General features: G+C 44.7%; 1 protein-coding gene across 2 annotated transcripts in view; it reads right to left on the reverse strand.

Annotated features, from left to right (window-relative positions):
• Positions 1 to 16735, reverse strand: part of setbp1 (SET binding protein 1) — a 35116-nt gene that overhangs the window by 12503 nt on the left and 5878 nt on the right. For both annotated transcript variants that reach the window (XM_040155102.1, XM_040155101.1), the window contains exons 2-3: positions 15195 to 15781; positions 287 to 708 (exon numbers count right to left, since the gene is read on the reverse strand). In XM_040155102.1, the coding sequence (XP_040011036.1) occupies positions 287 to 708; positions 15195 to 15623 (851 nt within the window). In that variant the 5' untranslated portion in view covers positions 15624 to 15781. The remainder of the gene's footprint in view (positions 1 to 286; positions 709 to 15194; positions 15782 to 16735) is intronic.

Genomic DNA, 16735 nt, shown 5'->3' on the forward strand with positions numbered 1-16735 from the left:
GTATTATACATTAAGATATCCTGCAATATATTGCAATTTAGTATAAAATTTGAATCATAATTGTCTGTTTTATCAGACCATACATTTTCATTGTTGTAGCAAATGAGCTCTTCAAATTAAAAAAAAGTTTACACTCATAAAAATATATAATATTGCAACATAAAATATCACAATACCATACTGTATCGACTTTTCCCCATCCACTATGCATAGTTTACAGTATTTTTGGTCTAGTGATCATGTTTGCCTCATGATAGGATCCACTACACAGGGAAATGAATGGTACCTGCTGAGAGAGGTCAGGTTGAGAATACTAGCATCTGTAACCACTGGCAACTGCAGGTCTGGAGTCAGGGATCTCTGAGGTGAGGGGCTTCGTGTTGCTGTTCGTGAGAAAGGTTGGGTTGGATCCAGCAAAGTGCTCCTACTGGCTCCTGCCAGTTCTCTGGCTGGCTCAGAATCTGCAGGATTGGCCGGGGATGCAGAAGGTGCTGTAGACGTGATCCAGTCTGGATTGATAGGGTGTTGGTGTGTATGAGTGTGTTGGAATTGTTGCGTGAGGGTGTGCTGCGTCTGCTGTGTGTGTGAGAGTGTGTGTGCAGGAAGGAGGGAGCTGCGAAGCTGGTGTTTGGGCGGAGTGTGATCTCCCAGTAGTTGCAGCAGGCCTCCCTCTCTCTGCTCAGGCATTCTGAACTGGCGCTCATACGTCTGGAGACGACAGAAAAGAGAAACAAGAGACTGGTTACTAAACACACACTACAATCACAAGACAGCTTTATATAGCTGCAGGGATAGACAAATGATGTGATCATAAAACTATGACTACTCTATTTCCTGTTTTCATAACAACAGCCAATCTACATAGAGATAATACATATGCAGCATAGCATCCAGTTCTGCATATAGTTTCTTTTTGTCAGCCCATATCAAATCAGTAATTTGTTGTGGTCTGATATAACATTCTTCTCTTTTCACGGCAGGACTAAAGCTTTTAATGGATCTTGTGTGCATGAGCAAACAGTGTGCAACAAAACAAAAGACTTGTTTACAGAGCAATTAAATTCCTGTGGCAAGGATGTTGCATGCTGTGAGAGCTGGGGGGATGGAGTTAGGGGTGTCTGACTGCACATAGTATTAAACAGAGTCGTACACACTTACACTGTCATACTGTATACAATATACGTCCTGAAAACTATAGAAAAATTTATCAACATTTTTCCGGTGAAGGGCCACAAATATGAAGTCAAGCTTCACTCAGTATCCAGATAACATTTGACCATGTAAAACTGAAAATGCAAAAGCTTGAAATACTATGCTTGACAACATAACCCTGCTTAATGTATTACTGCTGCATAATCACTGTACTGCTAGTAGGACGATAAGAAATACAGCAGCGGATGGCATTTGTGGTTTAGCCTGTTATTAACAGACTCAGTATGACGCAACAAGACACTGTTCTGCTGCGCTGCAGGGAGATGTAACCTAACCACAGGCCTGCCTCTCGGCATGTACACATGCATGCAAGCACACACACTCACACATGCATACAGTAGATGTACACATTCCAAAAGCTTCACGAAATCCTGCCTTCACACATAGTAGCACAAAATGCTAATGTATGAACACATCAGGCAACCAATTGTAGTCTGGATGTATCAGCACCTTGCCAAATAATTAGCTTTTGCTCTTTGCAGATACACATACACACACAGTTTTACACACACACACACACACACACACACACACACACACACACACACACACACACACACACACACACACACACACACACACACACACACACACACACACACACACACACACACACACACACACACACACACACACACACACACACAAACACACAAACACGCACAATAATGAAATATATCATGTATGCACTTCTTATCACAGGGCACATATTTGCAAGAACAAGTATTTCATCTCCTCTATCGTTTATCCTGTTTTGCCTTCATTTTATCATTCACTTTAGATCTCCCCTATCCCTTCTCTATCGCTATCCAACCTTTTACTTCCTCTTTCTCTTTCTGCTGTCCCATCAGTAGCCAGGCTCTGACACTCATTTTGTACTTCCACCCTGGCTGCAGAAGCCGTTTATCAGCCAGCCGCAAGCTGCACACACTCACAAGCTCAAAAAAAACACATGAACGCTGAGTAACAAAGCATACAAAACATGGGTGAAAACACACACTCAAGCAAACACTCAGCAGTGTAAATGATTGACAATGCCAGAAAATGCATGTGCTTATACACATGCGCACACTCTAATTTATCTCCTGAACACACTGCTATGGTATCCTTTCAGCTCTGAGATGTATGTGTATGTGTATGTAAGTGTGAATGTGTGTGAATGCATGTGCACAGTCACACTTGAGAAGATACGCTGTGAGTCCACAGAGGGATAAGATGACAGACACCTGATACACAGATGCTTTCTCATTTAACCTGTCCTAGAATACCTGCTGTTTCAGGTTAAAGGAGGGCACAGAAAAGGAGACAGATAGGTTGATGGAGGTGGTGAGAGAGAGACAGACAAGACATACACATGCACAAACACACACACACACACATATAAAAAGTATCATCCCTGCTAACCAAGAAGCAACCACAAAGACATAATAAAGAGACCAGGCATGGACAGCTTTCCTAACACTGATAGGGGAGCAAAGGGGAAAAAAAAGAAAAACAGAAATAGGGAGTTCACCCCCCCCCCCATGGGTGAGGTAGGGTTATTGGCACTAGTTCAGCTTTTTGTTCTTAGTTTCCTCCCGTCTAGCACCCTCTCCTCCCTCTCCCCTCCTCTATGCCTCTTACATTCCATGAGGCATTTCCAGGGAAAATACACTTACTGTAAGAAATTCACACAAGCTAATAAAAACAGTGATCATATGGACTGAGGTACTCCCATGGTTGTTGTAGTCAACACGGTGTGAAATGAACTCCTTATTCTCCTTGCCTTTTCCAGACAGGGTCAACCTCGTTCACTCATACAACTAGACAGTTTTTCATAAGATAATTACTCAACATTTTGATATATACTGTGCACTCTTCTCTATTGAATGTTTGCATTGCTGCTGTATCACTGTAGTAGAGGTCCTGTTGTCCTTATCATGTGCTTTAAAACCGTATACTCATAGGTTTTCACACAGCTGCACTAATGCCACAGAAAAATATTCCTATACTTATTCCTCTGTTGTACGTACACTGCCCTGTTCTTGTCATGTGCGAATGGGGATTGTCATCTCCCTGTGCTACTGCTGACCTGCAGCAGGGGGCATCGGTCAGGAGATCAGCACCAGCATGGACTCTGAACCTGGAGCAACCCACAAGCCTGTTTAGTTCTCAACCCATTTGATGCACTCTCCCTCCCTCGAGGCTCTCAGGGCTGTGTTCAGGGGTTAAGGGTCGTACTCCACAGCTAGGTCAACAACCATTTCTAGGATGTCTTCCTCTGGGCCAGCACTGTAACAACATGGATTGTTCTCAGTCAGTTACACAAAGGCTGTTCAACACCCGAATGCAGGCAGATATGGAGCTGCACATTCCTTTCCACTGGTGATGTAACCATCAGATAAGGTCAGAGCGCAGCAGAGGAGGTCATGGATAATATGTGACTAAGTGCTGCAAACTGAAAGGCACTTTGCAAATGAGTCAGCAGATATTTATTGACAAAGGTGTGTGTTTGTCTGTCTGAATGTATCATTCACACTCAGCAGGGTATTTTAAATCGAGATTTGGATAAAAAAAAGTTGCACTCTTCTGTTCTCCAGTTTGATGTTAGGGGAGGTATGTGAAAGCCCATCTTGTCCTTTCCTCTCCTGCAGCCTTTCGTTTTCCACTGTTGAATAAACTGAACCTCAGAGTGGAACTTCTCCCTCACACCCACATATACACGCACAGAGCACCCTGGCTGCACCATTATATTGGGAAAGAACACCCTAAACAGGCACACCCAAATCTCACAACCCGGCACACATATACACACATGTACACCAGCAAACATATACACAAACTCGCACACACGGACACACACAAACATGCTGCCCTTCAAATAGTTTTTCGCAGCCTTTTATTTGGCTGCATGCCCGGTGGTTAGAGTGTTTCATTTTTCCCTGTGTATGGAACTGGGCAGCTGTCCAGACAGACACACAAAGAGAAAGAGAGAGAGGGAGGCACAGAGAAACAGAGGGAAAGAGACAGAGAGAGGGAGAAATGAGGAGGGGTGGAGGGGTTACTGAAAGAATGAGAACGGCAGAGGGAGGGAAGAAGAGAACCAGCAGAAAAACAAGAAGAGAGGTGCCTAGACCCGTTTACAACTAGTTCCCTCCGAAACCTTATGATTGATATGATCCTTCTTTTTCCCTCTCTCTCTCTCCTTGTCACACACACTCACACAAGCACTCTCCTTGGCTTTGACACCATGCTGTCTCCCTCTGCCCCTATGGCCTCGTGCACTGCCCCCCTCCTCATTTGATCTCTCCTTTTCTTCTTCTTTTCTCTTTTCTGGAGCTGACCATTCTCCCCCTGTGGGAACTACCCCCCCGCTTCTCTCCAGCTCCATTCAGAGCGCTGCTTCTCTGTGATCTGTGATTCTGACAGCTCTGCACAAACACACACAAACACACACACACACACACACACACACACACACACACACACACACACACAGAGCTCCTCTGCAAACAAACACCATGAATACTAACACGGCTTTGTGTCCACTGCACTTGGGGGGGGGGGTTCAGAGAAAAGGAGGGAAAAGAGGTAGAGGAGAAAAGAGGAGCTGTGGCACTGTGTTGATCTTGCAGCCACTCTCACAGCCCCCCCCCATCCCTGTTTCTCGTTCTCTCGTTCTTCCCACCAGTTCTCCCGGGAATAAAGACTTCCATTCATGCGCCTGAGGAGACCCACAGCAGGGGAGAGAAAAGAGGGAGGAGAAAGGGGAGGAAAAAGGAGGGGGTGTCAAGGTGGGACAGTTTGTGGATCACTGGGCTGCTGCCTAAAATTGTGTGTATGCTTGTGTCTGTTTCCATTCAGCATGTACTGCCTTAGCCAGTGCTTTACTATCTCAGATCTGATGGCATCTGTGCCAGCCAAAGCATCTTCTGGGAAAGTTGGGTGGGAAAGTTTGGAAATTGGGCTCCATTCAAAACTTCCACTCTTGGACTAAAGCTGCAATTCCAAAACTATGTCTTCAGCCTACAGCCACAGTTTAGCAAAAAGGGCTCAATTATTCAGGCCAAAAACTCACTTTTTTACAGCATATTCTTTCCTATATGCTGTCGTGTGCCCTTCCTGCTGAGCATGATCAAGCCTTGAATCTCCAGTACATTTGTCCTTTAGCTAACTGTACAGAGGAAGCCAGATTTAATGCGCAGCAGTTGGTCTCAAGTAAAATGTTCCCTCCTATGTCCACAGCAGTAATCCTTCAGATTGGAGTGTTCCTAAAGATAGCAGCAAAACACCCAAGAGTCTTCTTGTCACAATCTCTTCAGACACGCTCAGATGTAGATGACTCAATCTCAACAAAAGCCTGTGATTGGTTGAGCCAAAGCATGTTATTATGGCGCAATTGGAGGTTTTCACCCGCTAAGTAATGACAGACACATTTACATGCTACACAAAGCATACATCTAATCCCAGCTATTAGCATTAATGGTGTGTGCGCAGGCATATGTGTGTCCTGCTTGTGAATAGTGCTAAGAACCACGTTAGAAGAGTTTTTTCATAGTGATTATTACAGCGATTATGTACCAATTGTTCCTTTCATGGACACGGCTGAACCTCCAGTGACAGCATTATGCTTTTCAGTCAGCTCACATGCTCAGCACAAAAAAAATGTACACAAGCATAGAGACTGGCCACACATCACACACACACACACACACACACACACATACTGTCTCTCTACGTGAAAGCACAAGATCAAGTCTGATACAGGTTAGAGTGCTTCAGGAATAGACAGAATGCTATTTAATCAATGCATCTATGGAGGGGAAGTAAATTACACACCAATACACACACATGCACAGCACACTGTACAAAACCAAAGGAACGTGTTGTTAACTTCACTCTGTGCACCATATGACCAAATCACACCACCACTGTACAACAGGAAACAATTAACAGCCAATGAGCTGCTCTAAATCCTATGGGATGACTTCCTGTGTGGAATGATGGGTAATTCAAGACAGAAGCTTTGCTGATATTAAACACTTCCTCTCTGGCAAACAGTGGACTGTAACAGCCAAGCCTCCCTCACTGATTAGTTATTAAAAAATAATGCACTCCAATGAACCTTTGACTAGTTATTGAGGCAATAAACAAGAAGATATCACCTGTGTGTTTCTGTATACATTTGGGAGGTATAAACCTAAGTAATAGAGACATCTGATATTCTGATATACTAAACATTTAATTTTTACATTGTCTGTCCTATTTTCCGATTTGATTAAGCAAAGCAAAGGAAAATAATGTGAAATAATCACACTGGAGAGTGCTGCTGAAAGTAATCAGTTAGTCAATTGTCAGAAAATGAAGCTGAAACAACATTTGTTTAGTATTGTTGGAGATTTTTTTTCCCCAGTATTAGATAGTGTAGCTGAAAGGAAAGCTGACCGGAAATATCGGGACTTATGGGGGGAAAGACATGTAACAAAGTTCCCCTGCTGAACTTTAACTGTGGATGTTGCGATAACATGGTCAGCATGTTAACCCCATCACCACCAGGATGTCCCAAACAGTTAAAAATTTTGAAGATCGTTTCAGTAATTTTATTAAGCAAAAATGCCAAACATATTCTGTTTTTAGCTTTACAGACCTGAGGATTTACTGTAAATCCTTATATCAGCTTTATATAAATTACAACTGAACATGTTTGGACTGCTGGATGGACAAAAAGCCCAATTTGAAGATTTTGAAAATAACTATTAGTTGCACCCCTACTGGAAAGCAAATTGTTTTCCACTAAGTGATGCTTACTAATAGTTGCTGACAGAGGAATTACTATGTCTTGAAGAATGACTCTAGTGTCTGGACTCCAAGTTTAAAGCTTGTAAAGTAACACTTTCATTGGACAGTCTAAACATTTCTGTGAATATTCTCAAGTCCTCAGATGATCCCCAGCTTGCAAGAGAGAGAGAGAGAGAGAGAGAGAGAGAGAGAGAGAGAGAGAGAGAGAGAGAGAGAGAGAGAGAACGAGAGAGAGAGAGAGAGCCACTGTAATGACATCCTAAGTGAATGAGAGAATGGGCAAAGTGAGACACAATAGTTTTAACCAATCAGACCGCCCGCCTCCCCTCAGGCCCCCTCACACCAACAATAACGCCTTTGTGTGAGGCTGCACTCCAATCGCACGTTCACATACACACATATACACACAGAGACCAAAGCATACAATTCGACACTTTCTCATACGGTCATGAAGAGAGGTGGGAGAATCAGTGCTCTACATCTAGATCTGCATCAGTGCATACGAAACTATGCTACAGTTTGAGTGTGTGAATTTTAGCTAACAACCTGGCCCTCTGTGTATATGTGTGTGTGTGTGTGTTTCCTTCCAGGCCTGGGCACATGACTGCAGCTGCCCCTCGCTCCCTCGTCTAAACCAGCACCCCTCCTTGTTGTAGGTGAGAGGTCACACGGAGTGGCATTCCTCTCAGTCTGAGAGCGAGCGAGCATTACGCTGAGCAGAGGGGGCCGAGAGAGAGAGAGAGAGAGAGAGAGAGAGAGAGAGAGAGACTGAGCAGGATAGAAAACACAAGGGCAGGTAAAAGATGAGGTGCACTTCGGGAGTTTTTGTGTGTGTATGCATGTGAGCATGTGTGCGTGTGTGTGTGTGTGTGTGTGTGTGTGTGTGTGTGTGTGTGTGTGTGTGTGTGTGTGTGTGTGTGTGTGTGTGTGTGTGTGTGTGTGTTGAAATGGACCAGTAAACAGAAGACCCTTGTGGCTCTTCCCTGCTTCATAAACACAGCTGTTTGTTTAGTCTGAGCTGCCCCAAGGGACAGACACACAGACAGAAGGACAGACAGACACATTTATATAATTTATTCATGTCCGCATCCATACTTAAGAGACAAGGAGCATAAATAAACAGCAGAACTACAGACGGATTATTTTACAAAGCCTAGTACAAAAACATGAAAAGCAGCAGAAAACTGGGCAAAATGACACACATAAATGTGAAAAGCCCAAGCTTAGAGGCTTTTTAATGATTCGTATGATTACATATTTTCAGTTTGAAAATGTTTCATACCACATATTGGTGATTGTGTCTGGATAAAGTATGTTTGTGAACCAATGTTAAAAATGTTAACATGATTTAAAAATATTTTTATAAACATCTGTCATGACTCCCATCACCACCTCTCCCCTGTCATCTCTCTGTGCTTTCAGACACACACATACCCCCCCTTCTGACAGGCGTGTCCCGGACAGCTGATGGGGCCATCAGATTTCACTGACAAACACACTTACGCTTCAAGTGAAAGTCAATACTCTGCGCCTGCTTCTCCTTTCCTTTTTCTCCCCTTCCTGCACCGAACGTCACCCTCAATCCCTGCTGGACCTCCTTTCAAAACCACAGGATACACTCCTCCTCACATATGCACATATATTTGCACACACACACACACACACACACACACACACACACACACACACACACACACACACACACACACACACACACACACACACACAATCACTGACTAACCACAGAGGCACAGGCATGATGGAGCCATACTAACAAAGTGGCCACCACGAACACATGATGCTGTGACTCAACATCATTTGTGACCGCAGAAGACATCAAACATGTCCACCCTCTAGATAATCCCACAGTTATGTGAGTCAAAATCAACTGCTGTCCAAAAACCAAATCCAGGCCTTTATATGTTTTTTATAGAGTCTACACTTATATCAATGTTGCCATATCAAAACCATGACCACTTTGTTTTAGGCTTCCCTTTTTGTTGTTTTCTTTATAGTTGGAGGGTGACTTGGTTTTCTTTTTACTACACAGTCTGTTTTGTGTCATTTTAAGAATGACTATTTGTTGTTAGGGAAATAACTATCAGCTGTAAAGCATCCGGAATATCTTATTGCTATTCTGAAGAGCTAAAAATTTGACTTTTTAGCAAATTATTTGTTGACAACGTAAAATGCCTTCATGTTCATTGGTAACTGCTCCCTGTCCGAGACACTGCCATTTCTTTAAGTGCAAGTAGGTGCCTCAGGTCTTCATTAAAATGTAACTTGAGCTAGACTGACTATTATAGTCGGCTAGCATCTGCCTGAAGAGGAACAGCAACCCACTGGGAGTGGACACAATAGTGAATGAATAGGGCTTGACCTCTGGGACGGATTGAGAAGATGGTATGTGTGTGTCTGATTGAGAAATTAGCTACAGTTCCGACCAAATGGTCAGCACAAACACACACACATCCACACACACACATCCACACAAATCCAGCCCCGAGGGTAAGAAAGCAAAGGCCAGACTCCAGTTGTCTCAACCCTGACCCACTCGCACAAACAAACAATACAGCACACACACACACACAAACATGGAGACACACACACACACAGACACAGAGGCTTACACAACTGTGGAGTCAAGCTATCACCTCGACTTTTGAATGTCCGGTAGGGTCAAAGTTCATCTCTTCTTCTGCCAGCCTCCAGCGTTCCTTTGTGTGGCTGTGTGTATCTGGGTGTGTATGTGTGCGTGTATGTACGTGTGCTCACTAGGAGTGACCTTGCAGAGTCATTCATTGTGGATACACTGCAGCACCGGCACTACTGCAGAGCTGATTAGGGAGCAATCTTGCTTAGTGTAAGGTATGTTTGTGTGTGTAAGTGGGTGTGTGTCTTTTTTTGTGTGTGTGTGTGTGTGGTTGTGTGTGTTTAGTTGGTGAAAGATAGATGAACAGATTGTGTTTTGTCTGGACTTTGTTCAGGTTTGAGAAGATACTCAAGAGCTGATCAGAGGTTAGATGCGAGGAGGTGTGTGTGTGTGTGTGTGTGTGTGTGTGTGTGTGTGTGTGTGTGTGTGTGTGTGTGTGTGTGTGTGTGAGTGTAGGTGTCGGTGTGTGTTTCAAGCTTGCACAGGGTGTGTATGGAGGTCAGACACAGATGGACAGCTGGTGTTTCAGTGGTGCTAAATCACTCACCCCTCCCCAGCATGCAGGCATACATGCACACACACACAAACACACACGAACATGTACACAAGTCCCATCCCCCATCAACCACAGGGAAACGCCCCTTAAAGCATTCCCAGCTCTTACCCTCAAAGACTGCACACTGAGGACTCACACACACACACACACACACACACACACACACACACACACACACACACACACACACACACACACACACACACACACACAGACACACACTAAAATAAAAGCCTGGTTATTTTCTGCACAAAGACAGACACCAAAAAATTTCCAATATGACAGTTTGGTCAGGACATATTAGAGGTGATCATTTCGTGTTCAGTCAAGGATCACTTCACACACAAGCTGACACACACTAACACACACACACACACACACACACACACACACACACATACACACTCATACATGGTCCTATTTTATGAGCTCATCAAGTCCCCCAGGTCACCAACTGCCATCTCAGCCAGGGATAAAAAAGCTTACATCAAAAGGCTAACCATTTCACACACACACACACACACACACACACACACACACACACACACACACACACACACACACACACACACACACACACACACACACACACACACACACACACACACACAAACACAGACACAGACACATTGCATGCACACACTCGACATGGCAACTGTGGCAGCATTAATTTCCTTGTGAATGCACTTGACTAACACATAATAATCCCAAACACTGTTGGGAGACCACCAAGCAGCAACACACACGTACACACACACAGCCAGGGGGACCACCAAGCAGAGGGGCTGTCAAGACAAGATAAGTGTGTGTCTAGCGTCAGGGTTTCGCCGCATACACCCACTAATACAAATACACGTACATACACACACACACACATACTACAACAACAACGACACAGAGCCTGGCCTGGACTCCTGGAAGAGCTCTGGCTTATCTCTCCCCACAGATAGTGAAATGGATTAAGAGCCACATTTGGCACGTCCAGAGAACTGGACAGATAACCAGGAAAACACTCTCTCTAACTGCAATCACTGTTCAACATGATTTGTGTGTGTGTGTGTGTGTGTGTGTGTGTGTGTGTGTGTGTGTGTGTGTGTGTGTGTGTGTGTGTGTGTGTGTGTGTGTGTGTGTGTGTGAGTGAGGGAGAGAGAGAGAGAGAAAAAGAGTAGATGCATTTTAGCTCGTGTATGCTTCCCCATGTGTAGGCATTGGGCCGGTAAAAGTGTGTAAGTGTATGTGTGTGTTTGCATGTGGGCATGTGTGTCTGGAGGAGTGATGCAGTGGTTGACCCAGGACCCAATCTGCTAGAACACACATTCATCTTCCAAACACACACAGCCTGCCCAGACAAAGAGCCGTGTGTGAGAGGACGTTCAGCATGTGTGTGATGTCAGCTGGAGACAGAGAAGGGGAGCCCATCATAACCCATTTATGTGTGTGTGTGTGGGTCTGTCCCCTGACACAACGTGCCTGCTCACTGACCCCCTGGTTACAGATGCCTGCTATGAAGATGATAGAAGGGTGAGATTTCCTTTGAGACTGGAAAATAACATCCTTTTTCTCTTCTCTTCCTCTCCCTTCTTCAATCATTCAGTACTCCCTACCTAATAGACACTCAGTAATTTACTCCATAGTGAGCAGTAAATTGCGATTCTGGACACTTTTGAATCATTGTCATTTTGCATAATCACTGACAGGTGTACAGTCACATGCCTGTAATTTTTGCATCTATAAAATGCCACACATTGCACTGTGGGATTGCACTATATGCTACATACATTTTAAACTCAAATAAAATGGGGGGGGGGTAAATGTAGTGCACTATATAGCAAATACGTAGGGATTCTGGACACAGCCTGTGTTTAAATCCATGTGTTTTACAATTTTTACAATGCACAAGCACGTATTCTGCCTTATCTGCACTGTTGAATTAGTCAGATGTGAACATTTATATAATCTCTATTTGCATCTTTTTTCGTGTGTATTAAGGGTTTTGCTTGCGTGTGTCCTGTTTCTTTTTGATGCCGGAACATCCCAGTTTCTTCACATGAATAACTGAAAGTTTAATCTTATCTTAAGTGGAGAAGAGAAGAGAAGAGACATTTTGACAGCAGATTTGTATGCTTCTGCAAAAGACAGAATGGCTAAAACATGGCATTTCCATGTCTTTCCTAGCGCCATTCTACATGTTTGCCTACTTATCTGTCTGTCTCTCCCCTTCTCTGTCTATTAGAGTCAAATCTCTGTCTTAATGGGCATCTATTGTATCCTGCCTCTCCCCCTCCTCTATTCACCACACTACCACACACACACACACACACACACACACACACACACACACACACACACACACACACACACACACACACACACACACACACACACACACACACTCCCTCTGAGGGGGCCCCTTAACCAGGCTCTCCATATGCCTGACCCCCACCTCCTTTCTCCACCTCCTCCTCTTTCCACAACCCCCTTCTCCTCTCCCCATCTCTTGCTCACACTCTGGCTTCTGCTCTGTTGCTGCTGCTGCTGCCCCATGCTGCCATCTGCTACAAGACAACAGAGGGTGAAAGAGGGAGTAAGAGGAAGAAAAGCGTGGTGAAAAAGAGTGAGTGAAAAGAGGAAGACATGAAGGAAGAAAAGACTGAGGGGAAAAGCAGAGAACGAGATGCTGATAAAAGATAAAGAGAGAAAGAGGGAAAGAGTAGATTTGGACACAATACAACAGAGAGCAGAGAGGCTGTCCATCTGCTCCCCCCCTCGCCTCCCATCCCCTCCTTGACACACAGCCTCACACACACCACAAAGAGAGTATTTAACCTCAACGCACACACATGCACAGGCACATGCACACACACACACACACACACACACACACACACACACACACACACACACACACACACACACACACACACACACACACACACACACAGAAAGAGATGGAGAAAGACAGACAGAAAGCAGCCCAGCCTCTCTCTTTAACCCGTTCCTCTCCAGTAAGCCTGCCTGTATTACACCCTTGGGGTGGCAGGTGATGGGTGGATGGAGGGAAAGGATGTAGGCGGGAGCAGGGGGTAGAGGGAAGGGGGATGGGGGAGGGTGTGTTTGAGGGATAGAGCATAGGAGATGAAGGTTTGAAACTGATCTGAATCAACAACAACACATCCTCCACTCCCCTCCCCTCATATCCCCAAACCTCAAACCTCAATAGAGACCAGCTTGCTGCCCCTGTCACTATGACAACTTCTGTCAATCATACTGTAGCAGTGGGCTTCAAAATGGGGACTGATGGCGTTGGATTAGGAATGGCTGCCCAAACATCAGAGTGCAGGGTTCAGATCACTCAACTTACTCATCGATATAAACACTGATCATTTTTAGTGGTAAACATACATTTTATACTTTACTTACGGCAGGTCAGACATATTCATAGTCTTCCTTTCTGGTAAGAATATACATCCTGTTGACAACTAGCTGAAATTGTGGCTTTGGATCATGTCAAAACCTGCAGATGACAATGCAACACCCACATACTTTATTTCCAATTTGGTTGCAATTTCGTATTTGAATCACGTCTCAGACTTTGAGCACAAGCTGTCAGAGTGGGTTGGTGATTTCAACCAATGTTCCAATTGTTTGAAAAACAGACATTCACGTAGAGCAGCAATCTTTTTGGCTTATGAAGCAATGCCTACTTGCAACTGGTTGTCACCAGTTGCAAGTATCTACTGGTTGTTGGCGGAAACAACCAAAAACATCTTTATTTGAACAATGTTTAGAGCCCTAAAACAAATAAAATCAAGTAATTCATCAGAAAAAATTAGAATTCAAAGAAAGCCTGAAAAAGTCTTGTTAATTCTCTTGCCCCTTAGATTTATGTTTCAACCCCCTTTTTGGGTCTCAACACCCAAGTTGGGAAACAGTAATATAAAGTATGTACAATACACCTGTATACAGCTGGCTAGAGATCTCATCTCTTTGAGAAAAAGGACAAAAAGAGACAAGTTTATGTATAAAAGGGGTGATTTTTTAAATGGCTTATTAGCCATACACAAATTTCTTTCAATAACAGACCCTTGATAATGCTGATTGGTTTTGGAAATTCAAACAGTCCACTTTTTTTTTTTTTTTTTGGGTTGCATCAGACCCCTCTTAAACACTGACCCAACATGGACATAGACTGGAGATATAGCTGACCATGCAAGACTAGGTTACCGGTAAAAACAACAATCACGCAGCCCTATTACCTCGTGAGGCCCTGAATCTGAGTTAAAACCACAAGACTGAAGCACAACACAACAAAACACGGCCCAGCATCATGTTGACAACGTGACGCCTTTGCTCCTGCTGGGTCTGTCAAGCTCAGTGACATCGAGATGGCTGTCAGGTTTGGACACACACACCACTGTGTAGGTCAACACACATTGCAAACACTAGATTCCCCCAAGGACCTGTACATACACAATGTCACACACACCAAACACCAGTGTAGTGTGTAAAGGGTTTGACGGAGGGAGGGGGGTGAAGGGGCGTGACCCACAAGAGCTGATTTCATTAGAATAGAGGAGAGGAGAGAGGAGGAGAGGAGAGGAGAGGAGACAGGAAAAGGTCTCTGTGTATATGACCACAAATGGAGAGAGCAGACACCAGCTGTCACTTGCTTATGTCAGCCCTATTCTCAGCTCCTATGTGAGTGTGTGAGTGTCACTGTGTGATCTCAGCTAGCCATGGCTGGTTTCAATTACGCAGCAAACTTTGACCCTGTGTAACCAAGCAGGGAAAGGAGCTACTGACAGAAAGAAGTACAGAAAGAGGTGGAGTGTATGAGAGAGTGAGCAAGATGTTCAGACAGGAAGAACCCACAGGAGTTTTTCACTACGTCAAAACGCAAACTTATGAAAAACATGCTGTACATGAAATACTACACACCGACTTCAAAACTTAAACCAAACATAAGTGGCAGCATTTACAGGGATGGTGACTTACCCTTTTTCTGGGGGGTCCTCGTTCTTCATCCTTCTGGCCCCGCCCTGCTCCACCTCCTGTTCGTCCCTGCCGCCCCACTTTGCCCTCTCCAACTGGGGGCCTGATGGTCATCCTGATCTCTGGTGGGCAAATGTAGTTCTCAAGGCTCTTAGGAGGCTTCTTGGTGCGCTTGGTGGTCTGGATCTTCAGCTTTAGACTTCCTTCCTGGAAACTCGCTTCCTTGATGGAGAACTCCTGCTCCTCCAGAAGCCCCTCCCCCTGCTCCTCTAGCCCCTCCCCTTCGCTGATGGCACCGTTAATCACGTCATCACTGCACACCAAACCGATGCCCCCTGCTCCTTCCTGGTCCTCTTCATTTGGCCCCACCCTGCCTCCCTGTAACTCCACCTCTTTGGGTCGGGCCGAGCCAACCAGATCCCTTGGCTCCATCCAAGCTCCCGCCAGAGCCAGTCAGGATGGGGGAAGCTGTGGCGGCCAGCCAAAAGGAAAATAGAGCACAGTAGTCGGTCCGGCTGGTTGGTTGTTGTCAAACAGCTACTGGGGTTGGGTTGGTTGTCCCACAGGAACACAGCGAAGCCAGGGACAGTCTACAGAGAGAGCACGTGAATGACATGATTAGTAAAAGATGAGGCGTCTAAAACATCCAGTCCTGTCATCCCCATCCCTAACATTTCAGCGCTGCATCTCAGCACAGGCCTGTCTGATGTCATCAACATCACTAGCTTCCTGATATGTATGAAGACAAACACACAAGCTCATCACAGAGCTGCAGAGGCACGCTGCCACACTCTCATTTGCATTTTGTACCCCACATAAACAAATTCATTTTTAGACACCCACTACCACTTGCTTTCCTCTCTCCCTATGCTATTCTTTACTCATTCTTTGCTAATCTTCTCACCCTCACTTCATCCCTCATTCTATCCCCACGACAGATCTGAGGCAGAGCCATGCAGACACTGGAGTGATCACTGCAAAATAAGACATTCCTCTTCTCTACTCTAAAACCAGGCTGAAGTTAGCCTGAGGACACAAAACAGAAAAAATGAAAGAAGCTGACTTCTGTTTTTTTTTCTTTTCTTTTCGCCAGAGCTGGGAAGAAGGGAGGGAATCACACAGGGGGAAAAGGCAAGGCAGTGGAGAAAGACGAAGGGAAGGAATCTAAATTCTTTCCCCAGATGTGGTTTACGAGCTGGTCTGGAAAAACCAGCGTCTGAACTGTTTTACACACGCATGCAGTGGCATTGCTACACACATGCATGAAAAACTCCATACACTTATGCAGGTAAATACACACACAAATGACCATGTACACTGCAGAAGTGTGAGTATGCTTCTGCACCCCTGCTGCTGTTTCTGCTCTTTAGAGAAAAGGTTGCCATTTCTCAGAGGATTCAGGTCTTAATTTTGGATCACTGCACATGCAGGCGCAGATATATATTACATACTTACACAAACACACGTACACACACATATGCACATACACAGGCTTACGTACACACAGGCGTATAAACAGAAAGCAACCAAAACAAACACTGGAC

This window comes from Xiphias gladius, chromosome 19 (assembly GCF_016859285.1).
Source record: "Xiphias gladius isolate SHS-SW01 ecotype Sanya breed wild chromosome 19, ASM1685928v1, whole genome shotgun sequence".
Lineage (NCBI taxonomy): Eukaryota > Metazoa > Chordata > Actinopteri > Istiophoriformes > Xiphiidae > Xiphias > Xiphias gladius.